Source organism: Perna viridis, chromosome 1 (assembly GCF_037379345.1).
Source record: "Perna viridis isolate PV_CMFRI_1.1 ecotype Kerala chromosome 1, ASM3737934v1, whole genome shotgun sequence".
NCBI classification, from domain to species: domain Eukaryota; kingdom Metazoa; phylum Mollusca; class Bivalvia; order Mytilida; family Mytilidae; genus Perna; species Perna viridis.
In genome coordinates, this window is record NC_142445.1 from 985,323 (window position 1) to 1,001,776 (window position 16,454).

Genomic DNA, 16,454 nt, shown 5'->3' on the forward strand with positions numbered 1-16,454 from the left:
CTACTAAAGTCTTCATGGAGTCAAAATTGTCGGACAACTTCTTGTTAGAGTTATTACCCTTGAAAGGCAAAAAAATTAACTAGGTAAGCGATTCAGGCTCTTGGGAGCCTCTTGTTTTTACTTTGCATCAGGGCTTCGTAGTCGTAGTAATGGGTGTATTTCTGTTGTTCTGTTCCTTCATGTCCATGGAAATAAACCCAGACTAACAAGAATCTGACATTACTCTGTCCCAGTGATACAAACTACAAAAAGTCAATATATCAAATTTCATAAATTACATTTAAATATGTCTGATGCTATTCTTAAACATTTTATCCACATATTAAGTTGTATGATTTTAGATACGAGATAATGTTAGGCTGCTGGGAGTTTGAAGCTGAAAACAGACCTTCGTTCACTGTTATTAACCAGCGAATCACTGAGCTTTTTGAGTCGTGACAGATATGACAGCATATATTTATTTTTTAGTACTAATGTTGTTGTTTGTTTGTTTGTTTTTATAATTGTAGTTTTCCCTATCTAAAAGCCCCTGGTCGATTTTTAAGGGAAATTTGTGACCATGTCGCTTTCTTGATTTTCATGTTTTATTTGTATATTTTGTTTTCCTTGATTTTTTAATCAGACTACCTTTTCTCAGCCACATTGCAGCTATCATGTTTTATGTCGACGTATTTTGTGTTTTTATGGGTCTTGACATGCCAGTAACAATGTCGTGGGAAATTTCCCTTTTCTTTTTTGTTTTGTGTGTGTGTGTGTGTGTGTGTGTGTAAAATGCTGCTTGTTTGTTTTTATTTTGTTTTTATTGATTTTTTTGTTTGTTTTAATATACTGTTTGCTAATATTTTGATTACGACTTCATTTCTAAATGGAAACCTGTCTGTCAAAATGATGTAATATACACGATATTTCTTATTATTATATTTAATGTCAATTTGCTGTAATTTGATTGGTTCGATGCGAGGGTAGTATTCTGTCCTATCAGATGTTCCAGAAGGTGATATATTTTTACACTTTCTGCTCGTGAAGACTTGTCAACTGATTCCGGTCCTATTAACAAACAACTCAACTTAAGTCAAGATTTACGTTTGAAGGATGCGCATCGTCCATTCAACATAACAATGATAGTGATCAAAACAGCAGACGTACAAAACGTACAGATTTACAAAATGTTTGCCGATATCAAATTTGAAATTAAAACAATATTAGTGAAGGGAACGAAAAAAAGACAAATTCTTGAAGAAACACACACATAAATGACTGATAGTGGATTAAGTGTGAACAAAAACATTCTGTAGAATAAAGTAAATAGCATATAGCTAAGAGGTAGATATATAGTTTGTTACCCCTTGAAAATTGATTGTCACCCTCGGCTATGCCGCAGTATATTACTACGGAATATTAGTGATCATCAAACAGAAAAATCAAAATTCGGGATGGCTTGGGCTTGACTAGTCCGATAATAAGGATACGTACATTTTTCATGAGGATTATCCTACGTGTGAATATAAGACAACACTCGTTCAAATGAATATTTTATTTCTTATTTAAATTCGATATTACATAAGCATATTTTGTTTTCTACGTAAAATTGAAAAATATTTGTTACAGGGGATATTTTCCATATAACAGAGTATTATTTAATTGTGTTGTAATAATACAAATGTAGCAATATCTCATATACATATCTCCTCACATACTACTGTTTTTGTCAAGGCAATACTATACTAATAATTTAGACTAAATATTTACCCATTCATTCCTGTAGAATAGGAAGCCAGAATAATGATTCGGAAATTCCTTTTTCGTAAAATTTGAGTTATTTTGGCATAAGTATTAACTAAACTGAAAAGGTAAGGGTAAACAGGTCTGAAATTAAAAGATATAAATAATTTACACGGCTAAAATGTAAACATAGGAATGTAATATTCTTTTATGTCTAACCATTCTGTAGCATGAAAATTCCACCTATAAATACACAATCATATCAGTTTCCCCATCACGATTATTTAGCTGTTTTATGCATTTTAGAAGTTCGAAAGCCAATAATAAAAAATGACATATTGCATGTTAGTGTTCAACATAAGATTGATTGACAATGTTTAATTGACTAAATATAGAGAATAGTTTACGTTACGCTATATTGAGTCTAGTACTTTTAAAATATCAAAATATTTAGGGTGAATTAATTGCCTTTTGCATTTTCTGACGTATGGTATATGTAAAATTCTCCATATGTACAAATAATATTTTTGACAGACCGCCTTGATTCATTTGAATAATATGCTGTTTTACTGTTAACGTTGAAACAGCTACAACAATGAACTGCTTATTTTTTTTTTGTGTTCCACTATCCTTAACATCTCCAGAAGTTGTAGTGTTCCGTAATAATTAACTTTTGTTACTTTGTATGTACTATTTTGTTAATTTATATTTTATGTTGTGTATGTTTGTTATCCATGTCTGGTCTTTGTCCTTGGATCGCATTCTTTTGATTCCTTAATAATTAACATAATCTTTTTCACAATCATGAATTAAGATGCAGTAAATCGTCACTTTCGATTTGTTCACTATCTTTCTTCTCGCTAAGCAGTGTAAATGGTGTGGTTTAATGAATATATTATTTTTCTTTGTAAATATTATCTGCAATATTTTTAATAAAAAGCATCACTCAGCGCAGCATAATACAACCATAACCAGTTAAACTCAGTCCACTTGGGGCAAGCGTGGGCACAATATAAGTTTATGACACATATCAACAGAGTGATTTACAGTTCATTACTAACAAAACAACTGATTTAGAAACAATATTGCACAATATTCTGAAATTCAATTTATGTAAAAAGTTTTCGGGATGCTTTCATGGATGACTTTGTACCCTATTATCTCAAAAACGCTCAATGATAGGGTAAATTTGCTGGTATACCTTTTAAAGATCTGGTATAGAGGAACAATTTACAACAACAAAACAAAACATAAGATAATGATTTTTATTCACAAAGTAATAATAGTTTAACTGATTTCATTTCGAACTGTATACATGGTATTTATTCATTTACTTGTTCCACGCATGTTCCGTTTTTTTTTTTTTTTTTTTTTTTTTTTTTTTTTTTTTTTTTTTTTTTTTTTTATTTTTTTTTTTTTGACAAACATTGGTGTTTATATTACAAATTGAACTTTAGTTGTACAGCAAAATTCAAAGCACCATTAAATTTCTCAAGTGATTAAACATGAAAGGAACGAGAAATACAAAGAATTATATAAAACAAAAATAAAGCAAACTGACCAGGGGTTGAAATAAAATAATAAAAAAAATATTTATTGAATAATAACAAAACACCATAAAATTAGTATATTACAATAACCAATTCTGTACACATAACAAAAGACATTGAGAAAGACCGATTACATTGGCACATTAGAAGTAGTTATCAGGTTAACATTTACTCTATGATGCTAGACATGGTAAAGCTATTATTATTTCCATGTTAGGTATGTTGTACAGAGGATGTCCTCTTGATAGCAGAGAGGCTCAGTATACACCTGGATATGTATATGATAAACAAATAGCAGATATTCTTTACATTGCATGTTGTTCCTCTTTTTTGTAAATGATATAATTTGACATTCTTAAAAGATATTTTAAATCTTACAATTTACACAGAAAATATTTTACCTGACAAGATAGCAAAAAAAATATTTCGATCATGTCAAACTTGTTATCATGTCAAAAATTCTTAGAAATGTGTGAATTAGTAGACAGACTAATCATTTACCAAATCCTAACCAAAAAACAAACAAACAATTTGTTTGTTTGATGGGGTTTAACGCCCGAGCAGCAATATTTCAGCTATACTCAGGCGATGAACATGAAAGGGATGATAAAATGAACATGAAATGATGAAGATGATGAAATGAAAAAAGGGATGGGACACAAGGAGAATAGGGTCTATAAATTTTGATTGCCACAAGAAAAAAAGGAGGATTGGGTAGGGTCGGGCAATTTAGCCTCCTGTGGCGGAGCGAAACGGTTCCTACTGCTATCGAATACCACAACAGGGTTCTTTAACGTGTGAGGAACGTGGCATCTTTCCCCAACACGGTGCACCACTGTGGTTTCCGGTCAGGTTATCCGTATTATAGCCTGACAGCCGCAGCAGGTAACACGCCAGGGGTACCCCATTCCACCACCTGGGGCACACATCCCAGTTGCTCTGTGGGCAGAGCGCTTAGCCCCCGGCTAGGTTTCTGAGCACTATTTAGTCGCCTGTTACGACAAGCTTAGCGTTCCTACAGGCCTATTCCTTTGACACCCGGACCTGCACGGGGCAACAAACAAACAAACAACTTTCACCTGGATATGGTTAAAAAACCCTAAATTAACTTTGAGGTCAATATCCAGGGTACGTGTCAAATTGTCGTACTATGTGTATGCAATTATCAAAACCCTAAAGTAACAGCCAGGAATGATGAAACAATAGATCAAACTTAACACTAATGTCAAAGTTTAAAGTCGCAAACTTTTAAGGTATACGTGTTGTGGTACACATTGCCTAAAATTTGTATACCTAAATGCCGATTATTAAAACAAAAACAAAAAAGAAAAAAGAAAAAAGAAACTTGCAGCACAGCATTGGATTGATTAATACTTTGCAAGATGCAGCTTGATTCAACCACAACCCTGAACAATTGGACAGATATTTGCTTATACATGCAGCCTTCGTTTTGCTTTGTCACTAAGAAAATTTTGTAAGCCTTACATTGGGAATTATTCTATCAATTTGATTCACAGGGTCATGGCATTTTTGTTCTGGTTTTAGAGTGCTTATGAAATACCTTTGCCTTCAATCCCAGTTACAAACAAAAAAAAAGGTTTGAGATGTAAATCTGATAATCATTTGATTTTCATTGGAGTGGCCCCCTTTGGTCCCTTCGGTAACTCGAAATATGTAAATAAAAAAAATATCTGAAATCTGGTTAAAAATTGACTAGTGACTTTTATAACGAAACTAATAACTAGAAGGCTCTTAAGAGCCCGAATCGCCCACTTGGCATGATAAACAACGTTCTATTTTTGTAATCGGAACTTCTCGGCCATTTCCGCTACACTAAAAAATAACTTCGGTGACACTATAAAGACTGAGGAATTCCGAATGTCTATTTTTGTAAAAAGCGGCCATGTTTTTTTCTTGGATAAAAATTCTTCAAGCTCATACCTAAGGAACTTTCTCATTAATTTTCATTGAATTCTGTCCAGTAGTTTCTGGGGAGAAAAATTTTTAATAACATTAAAAATAGCAAAAAGACGTGGAAAAGAGAAATAACTCAAACATGGCTTTATATGATTTATATGGAAATTTAAACCAAATAAACCTCAACACGCTGAACACTTCTATCCTACATCGTAGCTGATTGTAGATATAACGGTACATGCAAGCACTTCTTACTGACGCTTATGTTCTATCTAATAGAGTAATAGCAGCCATGTTTTTCGACGGGTCACGAATCACCACATCAGTTCTATGCAGAATACCTTAAGGAACATTCAACCAAGTTTGGTTCTAATTGGTCTACTAGGGTCAGAGGAGAAAATTTAACATAGAACAAAAATAACGAAAAAAAACACGTCAAAATAGAGCAATTACTCAAACATGGCTAAACAGATGTACACTTAAGAATTGGTTATGATAAAAAAAAATTTCTATTGAAAAATAACAAATTTTCCATGTGCATATTGTTTATTGCGCGAAGTGCGATAAACAAAATATGCACATGGAAAATTTTTATCATAGCCAATTCTTATTAATTAATTTTAAAATATATTTTTATCTTTAAACACGAGAAAAGTAGCTCTGAATTTAACTGGATAGGGGCTTGTCAATATTTTTTTTATCCATTGAGATATTACAAAATTATTTTAACCAATCAGATTACAGTATTTATCTCAAATTAATTTATTATAATTTTACCACAGAAAAATCTTGTCATGCTAAGCACTTTAACTCGTGTTAGTATTTGGCTAAACCTAATGATTTTGGAGATTCATGCGAAAAATTTCTGTCTGACCCTTATGTTATGTTACAAGTTACGACAGTCGCGATTTTCGACGGATCAAAAACTCCTACATCATTTCTATGCAGAATACTTTGCGGAACATTAATACTAAGTTTGGTTCTAATTGGTATAGTAGTGACAGAGGAGAAGACTTTTCATGCGAAATAACACAAATAACGAAAGAAAAACATCAAAAAAGAGCAATTACTCCAACATGGCTAAGCAGATGTACACTAAAATTTGACCACAGAAAAAATCTCATCATGATAAACACTTTAATTCGTCTCAGATTTAGGCTAAACCTAACGATTTGGCAGATATATGTGCAAAAACTTCTGTCTGACCAAAAAGTTGGACCACAATTTAAACAAGAGGCTCCCAGGACCCTGAACCACTCACCTGGTTAAAGTTTGTCTTTCAAGGGCAATAAACTAACAAATTCTTGTCCAACAATTTTGACTCCAGAAGACTTTGGTATGACTTGTCAAAAGGAACATTTTAGCCTTTGAAAGTTTCTTTCTATCTATTATAGATTTCAAGATATTGAAAAAATGTCATTTTTCATCTTTCAATGGCAATCACTCCGACAAGGAGTCGCTTGACAATTTTGACCCCTAAAGACTTGAATGCCTTATAATAAGGATCATTTCAGCAATTGAAAGAGTTTGGCTAAAACTACAGTTTCGGAGATACATACAAAAAAACTACTGTCTGACCCCTAAGTTCTATCTTAAGTAACGGCGGTCATGTTTTTCAACGGATCAAAAATCCCCACATCACTTCAATGCAGTATACCCAAAGAAACATTCATATCAAGTCAAGAAGTGTCAGAGGAGAAGATTTGTGAAAGAAATAAAAAAAGCAAAAAAAAAAAAAAACGTCAAAAAAGGGCAATAACTCCGACATGGCTTAAAAGATTAAAATGAAAATTAGACCACAGATAGATCTCATCATGCTTCACACTTTTACAGTATCTTGTCACAATTTGTCAGAAACTGCTGTCTGACCCCTATGTTCTATTTTAGTGACGGCGGCCATTTCTTTTTCGACGGATCTAAACCTCTACATCAGTTCTATGCAGGATACCCCAAAGGAACATTCATACAAAGTTTGGTTCCAATTGGTTTAGTAGTGTCAGAGGAGAAGAGTTTTGAAAGTGTTTACGACGACGATGACGGACACCAAGTGATGGCAAGGTGAGCCAAACAGTTGATTTTTTAGGACGTGGCAAAATTTGTCCAATCGTTAGGCCTTTAACTTCAAAACGGTTAAGGAAAAGTCCACCCTGAAAAAAACTTTTAAAACAAAATTTTAAAGGGAACCCATTGACATCAGAATCACCAAATTCAGATTAACAATTGTTTTTTTTTCTATTAAATCTAGTGATAACATCTATTTCACACTTTTAACCTCTTATTTTTAAAAGGAATGGGGCATAACCTTCTGAAACTATAGGGCTCTCCAGCATGTCCACAAGAATGAGGTTTTAAAAATAATAAAATGCTCCGCCGAGTGCAGCTTGATACAACTGCAGCAAATTAAACTCTGTTCACTTGAGGCAAGTGTTGACACAGTACTAGTTTTTAACACACTTAATATTGGGACTTACAGTTCATTATGGACAAAACTCATTTGTTAAACGATTGGGTTAATTAGGGTTTAAAAAAGCTTTTGTATTGAGGCTGAGATTTTCACATGGAATCCAATAAAAAAAATCGAAACCACCAAAAACAAAAAAGTCAAATTTCTGGAACGTGATCCCCTTTGGCCCCTTATAACTCCAATACCATAAGAAATATCTGAAACCTGATTGAAAAATGCAGGCAGAGGTTTTCACGCGAAATGTAATGAAAAAATCTTCAGAATCGCACCAAAATAATTGATGATTTTTTGGGGGTGGCCCCCATAGGCCCTTTATAATTCAAAAACTGTAAAAGATTATGAAATCTGATTGAAAACGCAGAAAAGGACTTTCATGAGGAATTTAATAAGAAAATGCTTATTTTTGGTCCCTTTTTGGCCCCTAATTGTAAAAAGGTTGGGACCATAACTCCCAAAATCAATACTAACCTTTGTACAAAAAACACAACTAGCTTCTTATGTATTTTCTCTCTAACATTCGAATCAGATAACATGCACTGCCACATTTTTTTTTGCCAGTCCTAGGGCAGGAATTTCTGGCCTCTGTATGCCTTGTTTTGTTTTAGTTTATTTTTATGTTACTTGAGTATATAGGGGCAACTCTTTCGTTGTACCTGTGTATAATGATGTTTCAGGGCCAGCTGCAGCCTGCCCTGTGGTGTAAGGGTTTCCTCGTTCGTTGAAGACCTATGGGTTGCCATGGGCTGACATTTTCATCCTGGCAGGGTTGTTGTCTCTTTGATGTATTCACCATACCTATTCTCGTTATTCTTAAAACATTCTATAGGTAAACCCAGATGTAATAACAAAACAAAGATTAAGTAACACCTCTTTGTCCCTGGATTACATTCTTTTGATTACCGCTATAACCTTGGTTCCCTTTATTACTCTATCAAATAGATACAATGCCTTACAAACTTAGATTACAGATAATATGACATGTTAGGAAGATACAAATAACATATTATATTCAATGAAAGCACCATCAGTTATATCTCACTACTACAGTCATATATATGTAATGTATCCACATATTAAACAGGAAAAGTAAGCACATCATTGAAATCAGAAAGTATCAATTAGATCATGACATTGCACAGTTCTATAGAATTGTAACCAGACACACAACATTTTATCAGAAGTTATGTTACATAAAACTGAATGGGAACTTACATCAACATAGGTTAACAATTCACCACAGTTTCCTGAAAATTATTGGAATTGAAGGCCCTCCCATTTTCTTCCGAATAAAATCTTATCATCAAAACTTTACAAAAATGGAAAGGGAGATTACATCAATAGAATAAAAAAATTACCCAAGTTTTATTGAAATTGCTGGAAGTGTTTATCAGTTATTGCTGTGAACATACTTAAATTTGTGGATACCAATTTTCCTGGATTAGGGATCAGAAGAAACAAAAGTTTGTGGATTCTTGAATTTGTTGTTTTGAGGTTTAATTGTTATCTAATTTTTGTTTGGAACCAAATTTCATGGTTTGGCCTACCAACGAAAAATTGGTACCCCACGAACTATGGTACAGTCACAGTATCTGAAGTGTAAGCAAATGATTGAAGTACACATGGACAATGGGGTCATCAAAATGACCACCTGTCTAAATTTCAAAATCTAAGAGACTAACAAAAGATAGTAAATTGGGTGAATATGTGTGTTTTAAAGTTATTTGACCTAAAAGGATTTGTGTTTTAGCCTTCAACAATAAATGGAACAGTCTTATTTCTACAGCCCTGTTATTGAGCAGCAGGTGAGGTGAGGTAGACTTCTCCCACTAAAATGTTTTAAAAAATTGTCTCATAATGTTTAGCTTCACTATCTTTGTTAAGAACTGTCATAAAATATTGACATATTTACCATCCTAAAATTAACAAGTACATATACTAATAATAATATTTTTACTCCCATATGAGGAGGTCTTATTCTTATAACATTAAAATGAATTATTTACAATACCATTAATAATTACATACAATATTGATAAAGTTTTCAGTATTGATATTACCACCTTGTATTATAACAAAGTTATTGTTGCTGAAGAACAGATAGATATTTCTTTTTAGGATAAAATATACTACTGAGTATTGACATTAGAGGTCTGGAGTCTATTAAATATCTTTGTGGATTAGTAACAAATTCTACAGCTGTTTGTATCTCTGATTTGTACTGGCTATATTGTCTATTGGTCTTCAGTGATTGGAGAAAGGATAACTGTTGTTTAGAAGATAATGTAGAGACAACTGGTTCTCCAGGACATCTCAGTAAAGAATCACCAAAAACCTGACAGGAAATTAATGCTGCTAAAGCTCTACATATAATCCTGAATCTGAAATCATCGATAACACAATTCTATATTTTCTGTACATAGCTTCTATTATAGTGTAATTCTTACTTTTCTTATCATTACTTCTTAAGTGAAATTTGTATTTACATTCTTACAAATTTGAAAAATAACTTGTAATTTTTTTCAGAAGAAAGATCAAAGTTTGCATTTATCTTCAAATTGCCACCATTATTTTCACTGAGAATACAAATAATTATTTTCTAAATTTCTCTTCCTTGACATGAAATTAGAAAATCAACATATCTACCAATAATAGATTTAGGTTTGGCCATCTAACTAGGAATCTTTTAATAGTAAAGATACTTTTTAAAAGTCCAGAACTTGCACAAGTATCATTGCATTTAAATTCCATTGTACCAACTCTTACACGATCAGTTACACATATTTTGAAGCTAATTCCTTTAATCTATTGTTTTTTTTCCTTTAATATATTGTTTTTGGCCTTTTATGTTTCTAGGGCTATCATGTTTTTGGCCTTATATGTTTCTAGGGCTGTCATGTTTCCAAGACCAATATGTGTAAGATTAGGCAAGATTTTGAAAGATAGATGGCAAAAAACAACAGACCAAAAATAATTGCCAGCAATTTTGTTTCAAAATGTGTGTGACTCACAAGGATTGTAAGAGTTGGCACTATTGAATTTCCATATAATGATACTTGTGCAAGTTCAATTGCAAATTTTATTAAATATTCATTACTAATCATTCAGTACTCACTGAAGAGACATTAGGCTTTTCTTCCCAAGACCTATAGCTCCTAATAATCCAGTAGAAACTCTATCTTCACCATACTGATGTAATGATGTCACCAGGTTATTGAGCATTTTAATAAGGACTTTATGTGAAGCACCAAAGTCTATTTGCTTCAGTATAATATCCACCATGATGGACCACCAGAGTAACAACTTACACTCATTGTCTGACCTAGGGAATCAAAGTTTCATAGTTACTCAGAACAAAATAAATATCTTAAAAAAAAAGAAAGAAGGATCTTTTCTCCACATCATTTAATAAAGAAAGGTCCAATATAAGTTTATCAACAAAATCGTAGGACAACACATTTTTTCTGCAATTTAAAACATCTTCATATTAATACACCAATCTCATATCTAATATGGATTTAAGTATTTAATTAAGTCTATTGGTCAATCAAAATTCTACCATCAATAAAGTTTGTACCCTATAAATTAAGATTTAATACATTCATATATGCATACTTCTAATGTAAATCTTAGCCATACATCTATAGTGTGATGTACTGGCAGTATACCATGTGTATTTAGCTTCCACAAGAAGTCTGATTGTATTGTTCACATTTACCTCCCCTTTACAACATACCTTGGTTTAGCTTTTGAAGTCCAGTCTAACAATCTTCCCATGAGTACATTCATTTCTTCTAGGGACTGACAAAGAGGTAACTTCTGCACAATATAACCATAAAGTAAGAGGTATGACCCTTCCTCCAATGCCACAGTCAGGTAATCTTCAATGTCAAGGTCAGGAACTTGAATGGCTGCCAACACTTGGTCCCATCCACCCCCAGCCAGTTGATCATGGCCTTAAAATGGATTAGACACTCTCTAAATTATTTACAGCAAATTGAACTATCTCTAGACAATCTGAATAGTTTCATCATTCTGAAGTACCTAAGCCCACCATCAGTTGGGTTCGTACTGTTCTGTATGGTCATCTAATTTCCTTTTCATTATTAAGCATAACTTTTTTTTCATCTATTGCCTATGTAATGTTCCTTTTTTTTGTGCAAAAACTCTCCTCAAACTGTACATTGATAAATTGTTCAAACAATTCAATGGAAACTTCAGACAATACTGGAGTATTGTTATGCTATTAACATTATACAAAACTTACCTCCCATAAAGTAGGCCTGTATACACTCCTCAATAATCTGTACCATATGTTTATGTGATGCTAAACAACAAGAAGCACTTCTTACACATGGCAATAACAGTAAACTACTGGGTGATGACTCTAACCATTGTATAATGGTTGTCACGACAACTGATTGGTTACTAGGATTACAGTTATTAAGAAGGGACAAGGTTTCTTTCATCAGATCTAAACTCTCTTCCTGTTGGATTCTTCTGTCAACAACTGTAATAGAAAGTTGACTGAGTTAACAAGATAATTGTCCCCTGCTGCCACAAAGCCAAATAACTTTAAAAAATTCAAAATCTGTCAAAACAAAAATGGGGGAAGGGTGGCAACATGATCATCTACATATGGTGACTATCAATCCTACAAAATTTGAACAAAATCCATTCAGCAAGAAACAGCTGTATCCATAAAGTGTTCCTGTAGTGTGATGTGTATAAATTCAATGAAGTCTGATAACTTCTGTCAAATTTGTCAAATCAAAAAGGCAGTGCAATATGATCAACTACATATGGTGACTAACAATCCCACATCTTTAGAACAAAATCCTTAGAGCAGTTTCCAAGGAGTTGCACCCACAAGTGTGACCTGACAAATGATGCACGGTCGAACATCAGTATTTCCATGTTCCTACTACAATGCAACAGGGGACAATAACTGTAACACATCAGAAAGTTGACTGAGTCAACAACTGTCACACACCTTGTTATAAAATTTCATAAAGATTGACCATTTAATATTCAAGATATTGCATGAAAACCAAGTGTCTACGGACAACAGACCTACACAGACAACAAAGACGATGACAACATGGATAAATGCACCATACCAATATATTACCACAAATTTATGGAGTCCAGTAAATACCATTGACAACAACTGTTTCTTTATCAGACTATAAGTTTTGCTTACTATTGATCAAAACTCTTAATCTGGTTACATCTGGAGCTTACAACAACTATTTCTGTTTAACTTACCACTGGCCACAACTGTTTCTATGTCTGTCAATAAGTTTAAAAGGACTTTAGATATGGGTTCCATATTGATTTCTGTGTCATAAGTACTTTGACATATTAACTGGACATAGCTATGAATATAACATCGGCGTTTAATTCCCATGTCTGATGTCCACTTTACAGATGATGTCACACTGAAATCTGAGGCTGCCTTTAACAATCTGTAAAACATCACTTGTTAACATTTGATATCATTGTCATAGAATACCTGTGCTGTATTAAAAAGTCATTTATTTCATGTTTGGCCCTTTTCAGAAAAAAAAGAGGGGGTAGTTACATTGAAATATTAAATCAAAGACTGAAGTCTTCAAAGTTGCTAATTGTCAAAAATTCTCTGCCACTGATTTTGGCTTACTTTCAACATCCAAAATGGCACAAATGCTATATGCTCTAAAATCAGCTTCCACTAGAATCTTGGTTACCTTGATATAATTGCGTACACTTTCGTCACCATGATGACCCAAGTGTTTTCAATCAAAATAACTGGTTACCAGGAACATGATTAAACAACTGGCAATGGCTATATATAGATATCAGGTCCTGATATTGTATATGACCTATACAATCAATTATAACGAGCCCCTGTGTTTGAATCGGAAACTGGGCAATATTACCTAAATTCAATACTATCTAACCAATCATTTCATCTTTTAATGTAAACTTCCGATCTCATACAAGCAAAAACACACATAGACCTGTGTATGATATTTTCTAATAAAGGTAAATTTTAGCAATATTTGGGTTGCTTATGATATTGACCAGGGAACCAGATTTGGAACAAGCAAAAAACAAATATAGAACACAGGTGTGTGATATTTAAGAGATACATTTTATCTCTTATGAAGCTAGAACTATGACGCTATGGTGGTAAACACAGCACAGATCTGCAGCATAACGTAGAAATTATAAATATACAATTATGCAAATATAAAATACTGAAATTACGAGTGCAAGAAGTCACTAACAATATAAGTGACTTAAAATTACAATAAGTACAGAATTATAGCAAAAAACGCATAAACGGATAGCTGTATTTATGTTTTAACAATAGGAATAAACTGCTCATTTATTTATTTATTTATATTTAATAATATCACATTTATTTCAAAATTGCTTGTTACAAATAACATTAACTAATCATTTATTTATCTGTTATGGTCCAATATCCAAAATCAAAACCAGCACATCAAAGAACCATTTCATTCAAATTTTTATCAAAATTAATCTGAGTTAAAGTTTGGACCATTTTGACTGCACATACATCTATCTTCTAAATATTATATATGGTTAACAATCAGTTTCAGACAAGTATGAAGAGGAAATATTTCCTCCACTGTCATGTAGTTAATTGCTGATCCAGTGCACATATAAACAAAATACATTATAAAACTAATATAATATGAGTGTACCTGAGCCCCAAGGTGACTGTGGATGATCTTTCTGATAAGAGATATTTAGGATCACACATCTGTAAGTACCAGTTAAATGCATGACGATAACTATCTGATGTTAATGGCTGCCAATTGTAGTTTATTGCCTCTACAATCTTCTGTTCTAAATCTGGGATCTAAAATTACAAACATTGAATCCATGAAACTTTATACTACCAAAGTATTAATCAACAAAAAACTCTTGAAGAGAAAACCTGTAACATACTTCAATGTGTTTCTGTTCACCAAAACACTGATCTAGAAGTATCAGTGTGGACTAACATACTTCAATGTGTTTCTGTTCACCAAAACACTGATCTAGAAGTATCAGAATGGACTAACATACTTCAATGTGTTTCTGTTCACCAAAACACTGATCTAGAAGTATCAGAATGGACTAACATACTTCAATGTGTTTCTGTTCACCAAAACACTGATCTAGAAGTATCAGAATGGACTAACATACTTCAATGTGTTTCTGTTCACCAAAACACTGATCTAGAAGTATCAGAATGGACTAACATACTTCAATGTGTTTCTGTTCACCAAAACACTGATCTAGAAGTATCAGAATGGACTAACATACTTCAATGTGTTTCTGTTCACCAAAACATTGATCTAGAAGTATCAGAATGGACTTACATACTTCAATGTGTTTCTGTTCACCAAAACACTGATCTAGAAGTATCAGAATGGACTAACATACCTCAATGTGTTTCTGTTCACCAAAACATTGAACTAGAAGTATCAGTATGGAAGAAAGGGCCAGAGATTCCTCATGGAAGACTTGAGTATAGATGTGTAAAATCTCAGTCCAATCAAGTTGACATACAATGTGGGCCAACAAATCAAATCCTTCGTGGCATTTTATTTCTTTGTACTGAAATAAATAAGCTAAGAAATCAGAATCCCTGTAAGAATGTACCATTTCAAACACAAACCCAAAACAAAAGTATTTATCTTTTCACATATTTTATATTTTTTTTATATTAAAGTAGACATGTTAGAATGATTAGGCAATGTTTTCATATGACTGTAACAAAACCAAACAATAAAGCAGACTTTCTTTGGGAAATTATTTCATTATCCATACTCTTTTGCAGAAATAACTATTAATGGTTTAATATATAGTTCAGTATCTCATTATAAAACCAGTATTATGTATTCACTAATGTTGGGAACCCCGTGCAGGTCCGGGTGTTAAAAGAATAGGCCTGCAGCAGTGCTAAGCTTGTCGTAAAAGGCGACTAAATAGTGCTCAGAACCCTAGCCGGGGCCTAGGGCGCTTTGCCCACGGAGCAACTGGGATGTGTGCCCCAGGTGGTGGAATGGGGTACCCCTGGCGTGTTACATGCTGGGGTTGTCAGGCTATAATACAGAAAACCTGACCGCAAACCATAGTGGTGCACCGTGTTGGGAAAGGTGCCACGTTCCTCGCACGTTAAAGATCCCTACTGTGGTAATCTCCCGGAGTAGGAACCATAGGGCTCCGCCACAGGAGGCTAAATTGCCCGACCTTACCCACCTCTCCCTATTTCCAGTGGCAATCAAAATTTGTCGACCCCATTGTCCTTGTGTCCCATCCCTTTTTCATTTCATCATCATTTCATGTTCATTTTATCATCAATTTCACGTTCATCGTCTGAATATAGCTGAAATATTGCTGCTCGGACGTTAAACCCCAACAAACAAACAAACGAACAATCACTAATATTGGGTCCATTGGTTGTGGTTAAACCACTTTATCATACTATGCAGGGTCTGCTGGTTGTGGTTTAACCACTATATCATACTAATATAAGGTCTGTTGGTTGCATTTTGCACTTTCTCATAATAATGTAGGGTTTACTGGTTGTTGTTGAACCACATTATAATTCTAATATAGAGTATATTGGTTGTGGAAGAACTACTTTATCATACTACTGAAGTGTCTGTTGGTTGAGGTTTAACCACTTTATCATACTAATATAGGGTCTATTGGTAGTGGTTGAAATGTCACGTCTGTTGGTTGCGGTTGATATGTAGGGTCTATTGGTTGTAGTTGAAATGTAGGGTCTGTTGGCTGTG

General features: G+C 33.5%; 2 protein-coding genes across 3 annotated transcripts in view; one reads left to right on the forward strand and one right to left on the reverse strand.

The window, feature by feature from the left end:
- Positions 1–2,672, forward strand: part of LOC148626774 (hepatocyte growth factor receptor-like) — a 53,620-nt gene extending 50,948 nt beyond the window's left edge. For both annotated transcript variants that reach the window (XM_088588380.1, XM_088588460.1), the window contains one exon: positions 342–2,672. In XM_088588380.1, coding sequence (XP_088444506.1) covers positions 342–438 — 97 coding nt within the window. In that variant the 3' untranslated portion in view covers positions 439–2,672. The remainder of the gene's footprint in view (positions 1–341) is intronic.
- Positions 2,673–2,973: 301 nt separating this feature from the next.
- LOC148626777 (ectopic P granules protein 5 homolog) overlaps positions 2,974–16,454 on the reverse strand; it is an 83,939-nt gene continuing 70,458 nt past the window's right edge. The window contains exons 40-46 of the mRNA XM_088588248.1: positions 15,094–15,267; positions 14,367–14,524; positions 12,919–13,118; positions 11,918–12,160; positions 11,387–11,606; positions 10,766–10,972; positions 2,974–10,031 (exon numbers count right to left, since the gene is read on the reverse strand). Coding sequence (XP_088444374.1) covers positions 9,731–10,031; positions 10,766–10,972; positions 11,387–11,606; positions 11,918–12,160; positions 12,919–13,118; positions 14,367–14,524; positions 15,094–15,267 — 1,503 coding nt within the window. The 3' untranslated portion in view covers positions 2,974–9,730. The remainder of the gene's footprint in view (positions 10,032–10,765; positions 10,973–11,386; positions 11,607–11,917; positions 12,161–12,918; positions 13,119–14,366; positions 14,525–15,093; positions 15,268–16,454) is intronic.